The sequence below is a fragment of the Pithys albifrons genome, chromosome 7 (assembly GCF_047495875.1).
Source record: "Pithys albifrons albifrons isolate INPA30051 chromosome 7, PitAlb_v1, whole genome shotgun sequence".
Lineage (NCBI taxonomy): Eukaryota > Metazoa > Chordata > Aves > Passeriformes > Thamnophilidae > Pithys > Pithys albifrons.
In genome coordinates this window covers 3,305,105-3,317,987 of record NC_092464.1, presented here as the reverse complement: position 1 = coordinate 3,317,987, position 12,883 = coordinate 3,305,105, and the positions used below count along the sequence as shown (strand labels likewise).

At 45.0% G+C, this 12,883-nt stretch overlaps 1 protein-coding gene across 1 annotated transcript in view; it reads right to left on the bottom strand.

Moving 5' to 3' along the window:
* OBSCN (obscurin, cytoskeletal calmodulin and titin-interacting RhoGEF) overlaps nucleotides 1-12,883 on the bottom strand; it is a 186,255-nt gene that overhangs the window by 54,718 nt on the left and 118,654 nt on the right. Inside the window, 11 exon segments of the mRNA XM_071560603.1 lie at nucleotides 360-537; nucleotides 1,543-1,701; nucleotides 3,708-3,872; nucleotides 5,037-5,153; nucleotides 5,934-6,093; nucleotides 7,371-7,544; nucleotides 8,311-8,393; nucleotides 8,716-8,916; nucleotides 11,126-11,265; nucleotides 11,957-12,085; nucleotides 12,391-12,419. Of these exon segments, the coding sequence (XP_071416704.1) occupies nucleotides 360-537; nucleotides 1,543-1,701; nucleotides 3,708-3,872; nucleotides 5,037-5,153; nucleotides 5,934-6,093; nucleotides 7,371-7,544; nucleotides 8,311-8,393; nucleotides 8,716-8,916; nucleotides 11,126-11,265; nucleotides 11,957-12,085; nucleotides 12,391-12,419 (1,535 nt within the window).

Genomic DNA, 12,883 nt, shown 5'->3' with positions numbered 1-12,883 from the left:
AATAGGACAAGGGGGCACGATGGGCTCAAGCTCTGCCAGGGGAAATTGAAGTTGGAGATCAGAAGAAAATTCTTTACAGAGAGAGAGCCCAGGCATTGGAATGGGCTGCCCAGAGAGGGGGTGGATTCCCCATCCCTGGAGGTTTTTAAGGTGAGCTTGGCCATGGCACTTAGTGCCATGATCTGGTAAAGGGACTGGAGTTGGACCAAGGGTTGGACTTGATGATCTCGGAGGTCTTTTCCAACCCAATCCATTCTATGATTCTATGATTCTCTCCCCTTGTGCTCATTTCCTCCCTGGACCAAAGAGACCACCCAAGGCAAAACCAGGAGGTTTGGGCCCCCTTGGGCTGCACTCACTCCAGACAGGCTCACTGATGCGCTGCTGGATGCCACAGATGTCCTTCACCCAGGAGTTCTTGATGTTGACGGTGCGCGCCTGCAGCAGGTACTTGCGCACCAGGTCCTCGCGCTCGTGCCAGATCTCAAAGGCTCTGTCATCCCCTTCCACCAGGTCGTTCACATCGATGTTGTTCAGCTGTGGGGCACAAGGACAAGCAGCTCAGCACACCCCCATGGAATTCCCAACAGCAAAAGGGGGGATTGACATGGATTTTTGGGACTGCATGAGCAGCACAGCGAGACTTGGGCTGAAGAGCAACCAGAGGCACTTGGGGAGGGATTTCCTGCAGTGTACGTGACTTTCTGGTTCCCAAAGGGACATATTCCTGGAATAAGGATCACATTTCAGGAAAATAAAAGGGTTTCCCAGGGGTGGGATGTGCTGTCCTTACAGTGCAGGGCCCAGGAACAGCAAAATGATAAAATGGAGCAACATGATAAAAAATCAAAGAACAGGCACTCGCTGGACAAAGCAGGGAAATTTTTCCATTTCATTTTTTCTTACAAAATAAAATATGCTCAGAAATATCAATGAGGACAGAAATAAGGACTTTCGGAAGGTCCTGACTGAGCTTGGTTGGTTGGTATTTTTTATTGGAGCATCTCTTGCCTTGTGAAAACCCTTTCCTCAATTTCTTGCAGTTTTAACCCCTGAATGTCTCGAGATGAGTTGGTCAAATCTTCTTAATTTTTTCAATTTCTAAACAGGAATTGATGTCTGGAAAGGATGTAACCAGCAGAGAGAACCCCATGGAATGTATCATATGATGATAACATTCCTTCCAATTCACTGCCAGTATTACAGACTGCCCAAACCAAAGATTTACAGATGCTATTCAATATTACAGACAGGGAAATTTCCCTCAATTAAATGTATTTATGACGTTAATGGGGTAACAGGGATGAATTAATGCTTGTATTTGTAATTTCATGGCTACACTCAGGCTTCTGGTGGGTTCTGACACGTTTCTGACAGGTTCAACAAAGATATTTTGGCATAAATGTAGATTCTCCTCATGCTTCAAAGAGTTTTTAAAGCAAAGGAATAACTCAAAAGGATTAGAGAAATGTCCAAGCTGGATATAAAAGTGAAGTTCTAATTGACAGGGAAATGCTCTGAGTGAGAATAAGGTGATCAGACCTTCATGATGTTCTTGAAGATGTAACTGTAGGTGTCTGTCTTTGTGTCTCGCTTTGGTTTGCAGATCACAATGTAATTTTTGAAGAGGAAAACGTGTCTTTTGTGTCCTTTCCATGCCATTCTTGCTCCTGGAGCTCCTTCCCACACAATGAAGTGGCCCTGATAGGAAAAAAAAGAAGGAAGAGCATGAAGTGATGCATCTGGGATAACTAATATATGTAAGTAACATTGTAATATAATAATAGTAATATAATAAAAATAAGTAATAGAAACCAATGAGGTTTCACCAGAATTTTCCAGTGAACAGATAAATATTTCCTGTTACAGCATCCTCTGAGGTTATTAATTATTAAATGGTTATTACATGGTTTCTAATGCTATAGGTGACCCATCAGACTGACAGAACCAACAGGAGTTGTCACTCCATTCTTCTATAAATGGTATTGTTTGTGGCCAGAAAAACACAGAGCACTTGTCAGGTAGGAACACTCTTGGAAATATTAGAGAAAAAATTGCATTTTAGGTGTTATACAGACAATTTATAGGATGCTTTGGTGGCTTTCACCAGAGCAGGACACTCATTTCACACACCTCAGTTACTGCCATGGGTTCCCCTTTGGCATCATTAGGGAGAAAAAAACACTCCTGGGTTGTGATTGGACTCTTTTATTTTGGATGTCTAAACATGGATAGATAAATCCTCACCACTGTAATGTGGCCTTACAGTTCCACTCAGAAATACCCTGTGATTGCCACAGAAAACACTGGATACAAACACAGTAAATGCCTTGCCCAGCATGGCAAGTCAGTCTACAGAGGAACAGGAATTTGAGTAAAGGTGTTGGAAGTCCCAGACTGATGTGGCTTTTCCCCTGAGATTCCACACCACACACCTGGTTTGTGGGAGGGACATGGAGCAGAATGCAGATCTTCTGAGGGCAATAATTTCAGGAGCAGGACCATGTAGCTTGCCAGCAATCAGAGAGGAGATTAAAAATAAAATGCTTTGAACTCATGTGGGGGCACAGAACAAATCTCTTGCTGTTTGATGAGTTGGTCAGTGTCCCAGTTCAGCAGGTGGGACCAGTTTGTCACTGTGTGGGTGTGACCAAAGCTGTGGATTCTCCACCCTCTATATCATTTCTCATGAACTGTTCCCAATGGCCCATTGGCAGCAGCTGCCCAGGGCACAGCTGAGCCCTCAGGCTGGGAGCTGGCTGGGAAAGAAGCCTGGGAGAGGAGCTGGGAGCACTCCCCTGCAGGGAGTCCTTGGCACCTCCATACCCACCTGAGGGGTCAGGTCTGCTCATGGGCCATCAATGGTTCAAAAAATACCCCATAACTCCCAAAGTCAGATCAGTCAGTGTGGAACTCTCCACCCTGGGGGAGGTACTGGGTGGTCCCACCTGGACCTGAGGGGATTTTTTTTTTGATTGATTGATTTTTCCACCAACCCTGGAGGTTTTTAAACTGAGATTGGCTGTGGCACTGAGTGCCATGATCTGGTAAAGGGACTGGTGTTGGACCAAGGGTTGGACTTGATAATCTCAGAGGTCTTTTCCAACCCAATCCATTCTATGGTTCTATAATAATCTTGGGGGTTTTGGAACTGGGGGGACCACTCATTGGATCCAGAGGAGGACCAGAATCTTGACAGGAGGAGACCACCACTCTCGCCCAGACTGTGCCATCATCTGTGCCAACAAGTTCTTCACTTCCTTTTACTTTGGACTCAGGGGAACCACTTGGGGCTCAGCACAGGGGCCACCAAACCCCCCTGTGTTTGTGCCCCAGGGGGTGGGTTACACTGCTGGGTTTGTGGGTTAAACCCAATTTCTCTTTGTGCCATTGAATTTATTGTAATATTGTTATTAAATTGTAACTCTGCCTTATAATCTCTTCTGTGTTGGGTTCATTTCTCCTGCCAGTTCACCTTTAAACCAGCACAGTCAGAAAGGCAAATAACACCATTCTGTGTGAATTGCCTCTGCTCTGCTGCCTCCAGCCTTAGTGCAGCCAGGACTGCTCTGAACAGCCACAAATGGGATAAACCAAAACTCTCTTTGATGTCACATTTCTAAAGGAGCTTCTTGCAGGAATTAAGGCTGCTCAGACACAGGTGGAGGCACAGATGGCACCAATATTGAGTGAGAAATGCCAGTTACCTGCCGGATGGGCTCCCCAAGGCTCTCCAGGGTCCCCGGGTAGTTCTCAATGAGGGACACATGGAGGTTGTTCTCTGCCCTCCTGGTGAGTGCAGACACCACAGCATAAGCCTGTTCCAGCAAAGTGCAGTTCTGGCTGTTCCTGGCTTTGTTTCGGATTAATTCCTGCAGGTGGATGAAGAAAAGTTACTGGTCAATGAGGGAAAAAAACCCCACATTTCCTTCAGAGCCAAAGAGTTTCTCAATATTTGTTCCACCTCATTTCTCTGAGCAACTTTCATCCCATTTTTCACCATGTGCTGCTTAGACACTGAAGCACTAACCAGTCTGGCTTTTCCTTACATCAATTAATATTAAACAAAGTTGGAACAAATACCAGATATGCTTCAGTAACAGGAAACCCAAAAATTCCAAAGCAAAACGTATCCATTGCATTTCTCCTCTGCTCACTCTCACACCACCACACAACAAGTAATTTGTGTCATAATGAGTCAATATGAGATTAATAAAAAGAGAGGTTGGAAGAAATATGAAATGGCACTTTTCCTGTTCTTCTCTTCCAGCAATGAAGGAGGGAAAGTGCTTTTACTCTTCCAAGTGACCCTTAAAAATGTTGGTGTTGTTGTGCAACAACGTGTTCAAAACCAGAAAGCTCCTCAAACTGCTCATCTATATAACACCAGAATACATAAATATATTGGCATGGCTGTTTTCCTCCTGGATGTCCTAGTGCTATTTCCCATGAAAACACTGTTTAAAATGCTGCTCTGCAATGTGTGCTCATGGTCCGGGCTAGAACCTGAGAGGGCAAGATGGATGAAAACTTGAAAGATATTTCAGTGGTAGAATGGGGCAAAGCTTCTCAGAAAATAAAAAGTCCATCCTACTACAATGTCAGCATAAAACACAAGGAAAGACAGTGGCAAGTCAATGTATCACACACTGGAAAATGCTTATTTTTATAACATAAATGTTGCTTAGTTTGAAGCAAATTGATACTTGCCATGAATAGATACATATATTTATTCATATATAAAATATGTATATATTCTTTACATAAGTATATTCATATATTTAAAGATCATTCCAATAAAGGTCACTGCACTTTAAGGGGTTGGAGGTTCAGAACTTTTACCTGGATTTACATTTACAGAACAATTTAGAGACAATCATCATTGTGCTGGTTATTCCCCTATTTAAGTCAAGCAGTTTTCAAGTGTAGTTGCATCAGAAGGAAGCCAAGAAATAGCAAATAAAAATAAAATATGTTTCTATACAAGCTGCACAGAGCAGAACATAAACCTGCCAGATATAACAAACCCTCTTTACCTTAATTATGGACTGGTACTGCTGGATCCTGGTTATGGGTTTTTCCAGGTAGTGCTGCAGTGGGGGGATGAGTGGCTGGGAAGGATCTTCATTAGTCTCAAATTCATCTGTGTATCTCTGAAAATTATTTGTAGAAGAACGAGGAAAGGTTGTTAGAAAGAACAAGAGGAATAATGACTCCCTGGAAGATGCTCCTGTGGGGTGAGTGTGAACATGTGCATTGGTTTTCCAGTGAGCCTCAAGCTGGAGTCACTGGTGAGAGGGAGGCTAAGAAAGCACCTCCTACTTTTACCCTAAGAGAGGGTGAAAGTGCTCAGGATCTGGGCTTGGATGTTGGATGGACAGAGGAGACATCCTGGGGATCCACAACTACCCACAGGCTCATGGACCTGGAGGGGTGTGTGTTGTCACCAGTGAACTTCAGTCCTGGGCAGATGGAGGAGAGGAAAAGGATTTGCTCATCTATCTCATGATTTATTGAGTTCACCTGGTCTGATAATGTGGTGGCCTTTAAAACACCCCTTAAATTACAACTCCATAAGCACAGACACATTTATGCCTGGAGAATCTTTATAATATCAATAAATGCATAAGCACATGTAAATATGTTCCTATATTGATTATACCAACCAGGGAGAGCAAGACAGTAAACTGAAAATTATTATATTCAGCAAATATTGCAGATAATCTTTATAATATTAATAAAAGCATAAGCACATGTAAATATGTTCCTATATTGATTATACCAACCAGGGAGAGCAAGACAGCAAACTAAAAATTATTTCATTCAGCAAAGATGACAGAAGATATTAGCAATATTAGCAATACTTTTGAGGACCATGTTTATGATGCATAACCACATTTCCCCATGCAGGGGATGCATTTCCCACAGGTTACCTTGTAGAAGTCCTGGACAGCTTTGCTGACAACGATGGCCTCAGCCTGGACCCTTCCCACCAGGTACTGGATGTACTTGTTGAACTCTGCCTCGTGCTTGATGAAACACATGGCCACGTCATCGTCGGTGTCACAGCCCTGCAGGCTCCTCAGGAACACACTGCAGAGACAAAGGGACAGCTGAGGAGAAGGGATGGGATGGGATGGGCTGGGACAGCCAAGCTCTTAAAGCAGGAGATGCCAGGCCAAGCCAGGTCAAAGGAAATCACTGGGGAAGGGCAGGATGCTGCCACATTGGCATCAAACCTCTTCACCCAGCAGGAAGCTGAACCTTGTGGCTGGAATGGATGTGCGGGAGCTTTCCACAAGGGTTGGAGGGACGGGACACAGGGAATGGCTTCCCACTGACATAGGGCAGGGTTGGATGGGATATTGGGAAGGAATTCCTGGCTGGGAGGGTGGGGAGGGCCTGGCACAGGTTTGGCAGAGAAGCTGTGGCTGCCCCATCCCTGGAAGTGTCCAAGGTTGGACAGGGCTTGGAGCAACCTGGGCTAGTGGAAGGTGTCCCTGGGCAGGGGTCAAACAAGATGAGTTTTTAGTCCCTTCCAACCCAAACCATTCCAGGATTTTATGAAGTGCCCTGTAAGGAAGGGATGGATGACTTTCAAGGTCTAGCTCAAGTTGGGAAGTTAACCCCTGCCCAGATCCTTATGCCTGAGTTTAAGGAGTGCCATTCCCAGGAGTGAAGACAGAGATCCCCACCATCTGCCATGAAGGATGTTGAGGCAGCTTCATGTGTACAAAGCCAAAGGAGAAAAGAAGGGAACTCTATTCCCACAGCCGAGATCTGCAGTCAATCCTTGGACAGGGCAGGATTATTGTGCCATGTGTCCTACCTGGGCAGCCTTCCCCAGCTGGATGTGTTTGGATTGTGTGGATGTTGAGTTTTAGGTGAATGATGTCTCTGTGATGACACCACTGAGTCCCTGAAGGACCTTCCTGCCTCCTTATAATAATTCCTTGTTTCTCAGTTAAATTCACTTAAGAGGGTGAGAAAGAAGATGGACAAACGAAGCCTTGAAACTCCAAAGGGTATTATGGAATTCCCATTCCTGTACTCTGATTTAAGCCATGCCATCATTTATCATCCTGAAAGGACCACCAATTCCCTTGCACCTCAGTATTGCCAGGGCAATAATAATGATAATAATGATAATAATAATAATGATGATGATGATGATAATAATAATAATAACAACAATGATAATAATAATGATGATAATAATAATAATAACAACAACAATGATAATAATAATGATGATGATGATAATAATAATAATAATAATAATAATAATAATAATAATAATAATAATAATAATATGGGGCTCTGACACCTTGTTTGTGAGCCACTCCTTGGTCTCCAATGGGAATGCCCACCTGGAATGGAAGCGACCAATGTCATCAATATTTCTGAAGATGGTGGATTTCTGGCTGGCCACAGCTCCTGGGACATTGGGACAGGTCTCTGTGTACTTGAGGTGGTGAGTCTGCAGGAACTGCAGGTCTTGGATATAATCCTCCTCTGAGATCAACAGCTCCTGAATGAGAACACTGAGGGGGAGACCAAGAAGCAAAGAGAAATCACATTAAAATCATCAGAGTTATCCTTGAGTCACATCTCAGATACAGGACCCCCAAAGCACAGAGGTACAAGTTTAGGAGGTTGTGAAATCAGAGACCCCCCAGAATTACAGCATGTAAAGCCTTCCTGTTAAGTCATCCAATATGAAAAAAGGCCCTGGGGAGACCTGAGAGCCCCTTCCAGTGCCTGAAGGGGCTCTAGGAGAGCTGGAGAGGGACTGGGGACCAGGCATGGAGGGACAGGAGACAGGGAATGGCTTCCACTGCCAGAGGGCAGGGATAGATGGGATACTGGGGGGAAGTCCTTCCTTGTGAGGGTGGGGATGCCCTGGCACAGGTTCCCCAGGAAAGCTGTGGCTGCCCCATCCCTGGGAGTGTCCAAGGCCAGGTTGGATGGGGCTTGGAGCAACCTGGGCTGGTGGGAGGTGTCCCTGCCCATGGCAGGGGGTGGCACTGGGTCATCTTTCAGGTCCCTTCCAACCCAAACCATTCTGGGATTCTATAATGTAGATTGCTTGGAATTTTCTTAAGTTGAAATCAATGGCAAAACCCAATCAAAGCTCACAAAACACAAGTCTGAGTTAATCAAGGTTTCCTTGATCCTGGGAAAGGGGAGCTGGCAGGACTGAGCAGAACAAGAAGTGGCTCTGGCAGGAGGGCCCCAGATGTCAACACTCCTGTCAGTTCAAAGGGCAGGAAAACTCCAAGGTGCAAATGCCAAATGCCACGAGCTCACCTCAGCTTCCTTTTATATTCATCTTCAGAAACAAACTCTCCAGGAAACTCAGGAATTTCTGTTGTTCCCCACTCTGGGGACAACTACAAAACAAGAAAAGGGAAATATTATTTATTTAAGTCACCAGTGCTTTTATCAATGCACACTGAGGAAAACCCTCCTGTGCTCCCAGTCCTGTTCAAGAATTCCTAAACCAGTGTGAAATTTCCATTTTGTTGGAGGGTGATTTGGTCTGTCCAGCTCAGGCACCTCTGAAAACACCAGAATTATTTTCTAACCAAAACATGAACAATTCTGATCCCTTCAACAACCTCCTCACCCATCACTCCCTGCAAAAGGGATGGCTCTAAAACTCAACAGGAACAAGGAATTTGATGTGACAAATAACCAAGGATGATCAGTCACCTTTAATTTCTTGTCCAGGTAAGCTGGAGATACCCAACCCTGTCGGGAGGGACTTGATTTGGTGGGTTTAGTCCTGACCAGCCACTTCAGAGGATGAGCTGAATCCAGGACTTCCACGTATTGTCCTTCCTTCAGGGTGATGGTCTCCCTGTCGGGAGCAGCAGGAACGTAGTCAGCAGTGACCATGTACACATCAAAGATCTGCAGGAGGGAAACAACAGCTCTTTGTGCTCTGCAAATGGAATGGAGTGACACCAACAGGGGGAAGGTGCTTATCTCCCTCTATTGTTTCATTCTCCAGCCTTTGTATGGCAAAGAAAACCACTCTCTGCTTTCTGTAAGTAGGTTCAGTCTCCTGGTGGCTCGGGCTGTATTTTCAGGACTGTCTATCTCAGGTGCTTCAGATTTACACTATAAAACAGTGAGTTTTACTCCAAAGGCAAAAAAGAACCCCCACAAAAACCCCCAAACTAGTGGTCCTGAAATTTCAAAATAAGTCAACATTTCAAAAGTTTCAATTCATTATTTTTTTCAGGAAGTGTTTGGCACAATCACCAAAAAAGTTTCTAATTTCTAATTTTCACTAAATTCTCATCTTTGTTACAAAGAATCCTCAGTTAAGATTCTTCAGGCCAACTGTCTCTCCAAGGCCACAGAAAATCCAACCCTGACTTTATGAAGCTCAGCCATGAAGGCAAAAGGTGCCAAATGTGCTGGCAGAAGAGCTTGCCAAACCGCTCTCCATCATCTTCCAACAGTCCTGGCTCTCTGGGGAGGTCCCAGATGATTGGAGGTTGGCGAATGTCACCCCAATCCACAAAAAGGGCTGCAAGCAGGACCCTGGCAACTACAGGCCTGTCAGCCTGACCTCTGTGCCTGGCAGGGTTATGGAGCAGTTCATCCTGAGTGCAATCACACAGCACCTTCAGGGTGGACAAGGGATTAGACCCAGCCAGCAGGGGTTTAGGAGGGGCAGGTCCTGTCTGACCAACCTGATCTCTTTCTACGATCAGGTGACCCACCTGGTGGATGAGGGGAAGGCTGTGGATGTGTCTGTCTGGACTTCAGCAAGGCCTTTGATACTGTCTCCCATAATATACTCCTGAAAAAGCTGGTAGCCCATGGCTTGGACAAGTGTAGCCTCTCCTGGATTAAGAGCTGGCTGGAGGGTCAGGCCCAGAGAGTGCTGGTGAATGGAGCTTCATCCAGCTGGCGGCCGGTCACCAGTGGTGTCCCCAGGGGTCTGTATTGGGTCCAGTCCTGTTTAACATCTTTATTGATGATTTAGATGTGGGGATTGAGTCCATCATCAGCAAATTTGCTGATGACACCAAGTTGGGAGGGAGTGTCGACCTGCTGGAAGGCAGGAGGGCTCTGCAGAGGGATCTGGATAGACTTGAGAGATGGGCTGATTCCAATGGGATGAAGTTCAACAAGGCCAGGTGCCGGGTCCTGCACTTTGGCCACAACAACCCCCTGCAGCGCTACAGGCTGGGCACAGAGTGGCTGGAGAGCAGCCAGGCAGAAAAGGACCTTGGAGTACTAATTGACAGGAAGCTCAACATGAGTCAACAGTGTGCCCAGGTGGCCAAGAAGGCCAAGGGGATCCTGTCCTGTATCAAAAATAGCGTGACCAGCAGGACCAGGGAAGTGATCCTTCCCCTGTACTCTGCGTTGGTGAGGCCACACCTTGAGTACTGTGTTCAGTTCTGGGCCCCTCAGTTCAGAAAGGATATTGAGGTGCTGGAGCGGGTCCAGAGAAGAGCAACAAGGCTGGTGAAGGGACTGGAGCACAAGTCCTATGGGGAGAGGCTGAGGGAGCTGGGGGTGTTTAGCCTGGAGAAGAGGAGGCTCAGAGGTGACCTCATCACTGTCTAGAACTACCTGAAGGGAAGTTATAGCCAGGTGGGGGCTGGTCTCTTCTCCCAGGCACTCAGCAATAGGACAAGGGGGCACGATGGGCTCAAGCTCTGCCAGGGGAAATTTAAGTTGGATATCAGAAAAAAATTTTTTACAGAGAGAGTAATCAGGCATTGGAATGGGCTGCCCGGAGAGGTGGTGGATTCACCATCCCTAGAGATCTTTAAATGCAGATTGGACGTGACGCTGGGTGCCATGATCTAGTAAATGAACTAGAGTTGGACCAAGGGTTGGACTCGATGATCCTGGAGGTCTTTTCCAACCCAATCGATTCTATGATTCTATGATTCTATGATTCTAAGTTTCGACCATGTTGACTTGCACAACTTGTTTATCAGAATTTGATTCTCTGCTCTGTATCACAGACCCAACACTGATCTATTAAATGTACGTCCTAAAGTCAATTAAATCCCTAAAAGGGGTTTTGGAGATCTTCAAATCATAGAAAACCGGTCACTCTGAGTAAAACCTTTCCACAAAGATATTGTACCTCTCCTCTGGAATCCCCATCTTCCGATTCAGAGGAGGATTCCTGAGCTATGGATGAAGGTCTGGAGCGTCCGTGACGAGGAGATGCAGAAGGAGTTCTTGATTCATCATCACTTTCTGCTCCTGGCACTCGAAGTTTGGCTAAGAAGTAAAGCAAAGGGGCAAAAAAGGATAAATTTATAACAATTTTCCATTCCAGTAAAACAAATACTCCCTATGAGGAAAGTTTGTAGTAGCATTCAGTGTGATTTCCTATGGATATTTAAGATTAAATAAAAATTGGGATGTTTTAACACAAGATGTTTAATGCCTATTCCAAGTATTGCCACTGCACTGCAAGAATATTTCTTGGAGAAATTATACCTCTATTTTTGCTTCAAGTTAAATTTTTTTGACAAGATAATCAGGACAAACACAAACCAGGATTCTCATTTAACTCAACAAATCTTTGCTGAAAGTGCAACAGAGTTTTCAGCCTGAAGTTGGTTCTAAAATCACTTTGTGAGCTCAGACTTGAAGATTTGGGAAGTTTTGAAAGCAGGATTGTTTTCCAGCTCAGGAGGGTTGAATATCTGAGGAAAGTGAAACACTTAAGATGTGAAAAATGAACTTTTATTTTTGCAGCTTATTCAAATAGCTTTTTTTTTTTTCCTACCTCAAAACTAAGACGTAGTTTGGGTGGAGTCTCACTAAAATTTCTTTGTCCTGAGCTCTGTGTGATGATTGGCTCAAAACCTACTGCAGAAATCACACTCATAATTAAATAACACCTTAAAAAGAAGTGATTCCATTGTTTTCTGCACTATTGAACTGTGTTTTCTGGGCTCCTCACCCTGAGTTATCTTTGCAGACACCATTTCTGAGATGCGAGAGGTGAGTTTCTGGAAGAATTCTTCTGAGCCAACATCTGCTAAAGAAATTGGGCTCTTGGGTACCCCTTCCCTACCAGCTTCCAGGTCTCCTGGAAAAGAGAGGATTTGTTATTGAACTGGAGATAAATTGGGAAGTCATCTCTTTTTGAGTAATAAAAGTTTTGGTGGAAGGAAGGTCTAATTTTCTTCCCTCCTCCTGTTTTTCAAACTGTGCTTGCTCACAGTTCACCCAAATAATTCACCCTCCAACAGAGAGCAGTCCTGGAAAGTCCCAACTTTTCAGACAGTTTCAAGAAAACAAGGAGAAAAGTGGGTGATGATCATGGAATACATGGACAATCTCAGCCAGAGACAGGAAGGGCAGGAGGAGGAGAGAGAAAATATCTCCTCTTACCTTCTCTTGCTTCAGAGGGATGAATAGTTCTGAAAAAGAATTAAACAGAGTTAGAAGTTAAAATAAAATGGATGGTAAGGAGAGTTAACTGAGGAACACATTCCTCCTTCTCCCACCTTGGAGGTGAGGGCTGGGAATATCCAAGATAGGATTCTGGTTTGGCTGCAGGGGCTGAGAGTTGTGGACACACACCAGGGGCACCACAAGAAATGGGAATTGTGGCACCTGGTTCACAGGGCACAGAAACTTCTGGGTGTCTTGGACTTGGAGCCAAATCCCATCTGAGAAATCTCCTTATTCCTGACTCTTATTTCAACCTGGGGATTGAGAAGACCTGGAGTGGGTTGCAGAACCATCTCCCTGATGCTACTGGGACTTCATCCCCAGAAAACACCTACAGTCAGGGACATCACGGCAAGTGGGACCTGTGGTGTCAGTCAGGGAATTAATTCTCCACAATTCCAGTGTTTTCACCAGGAAAACAAGGTCTGGA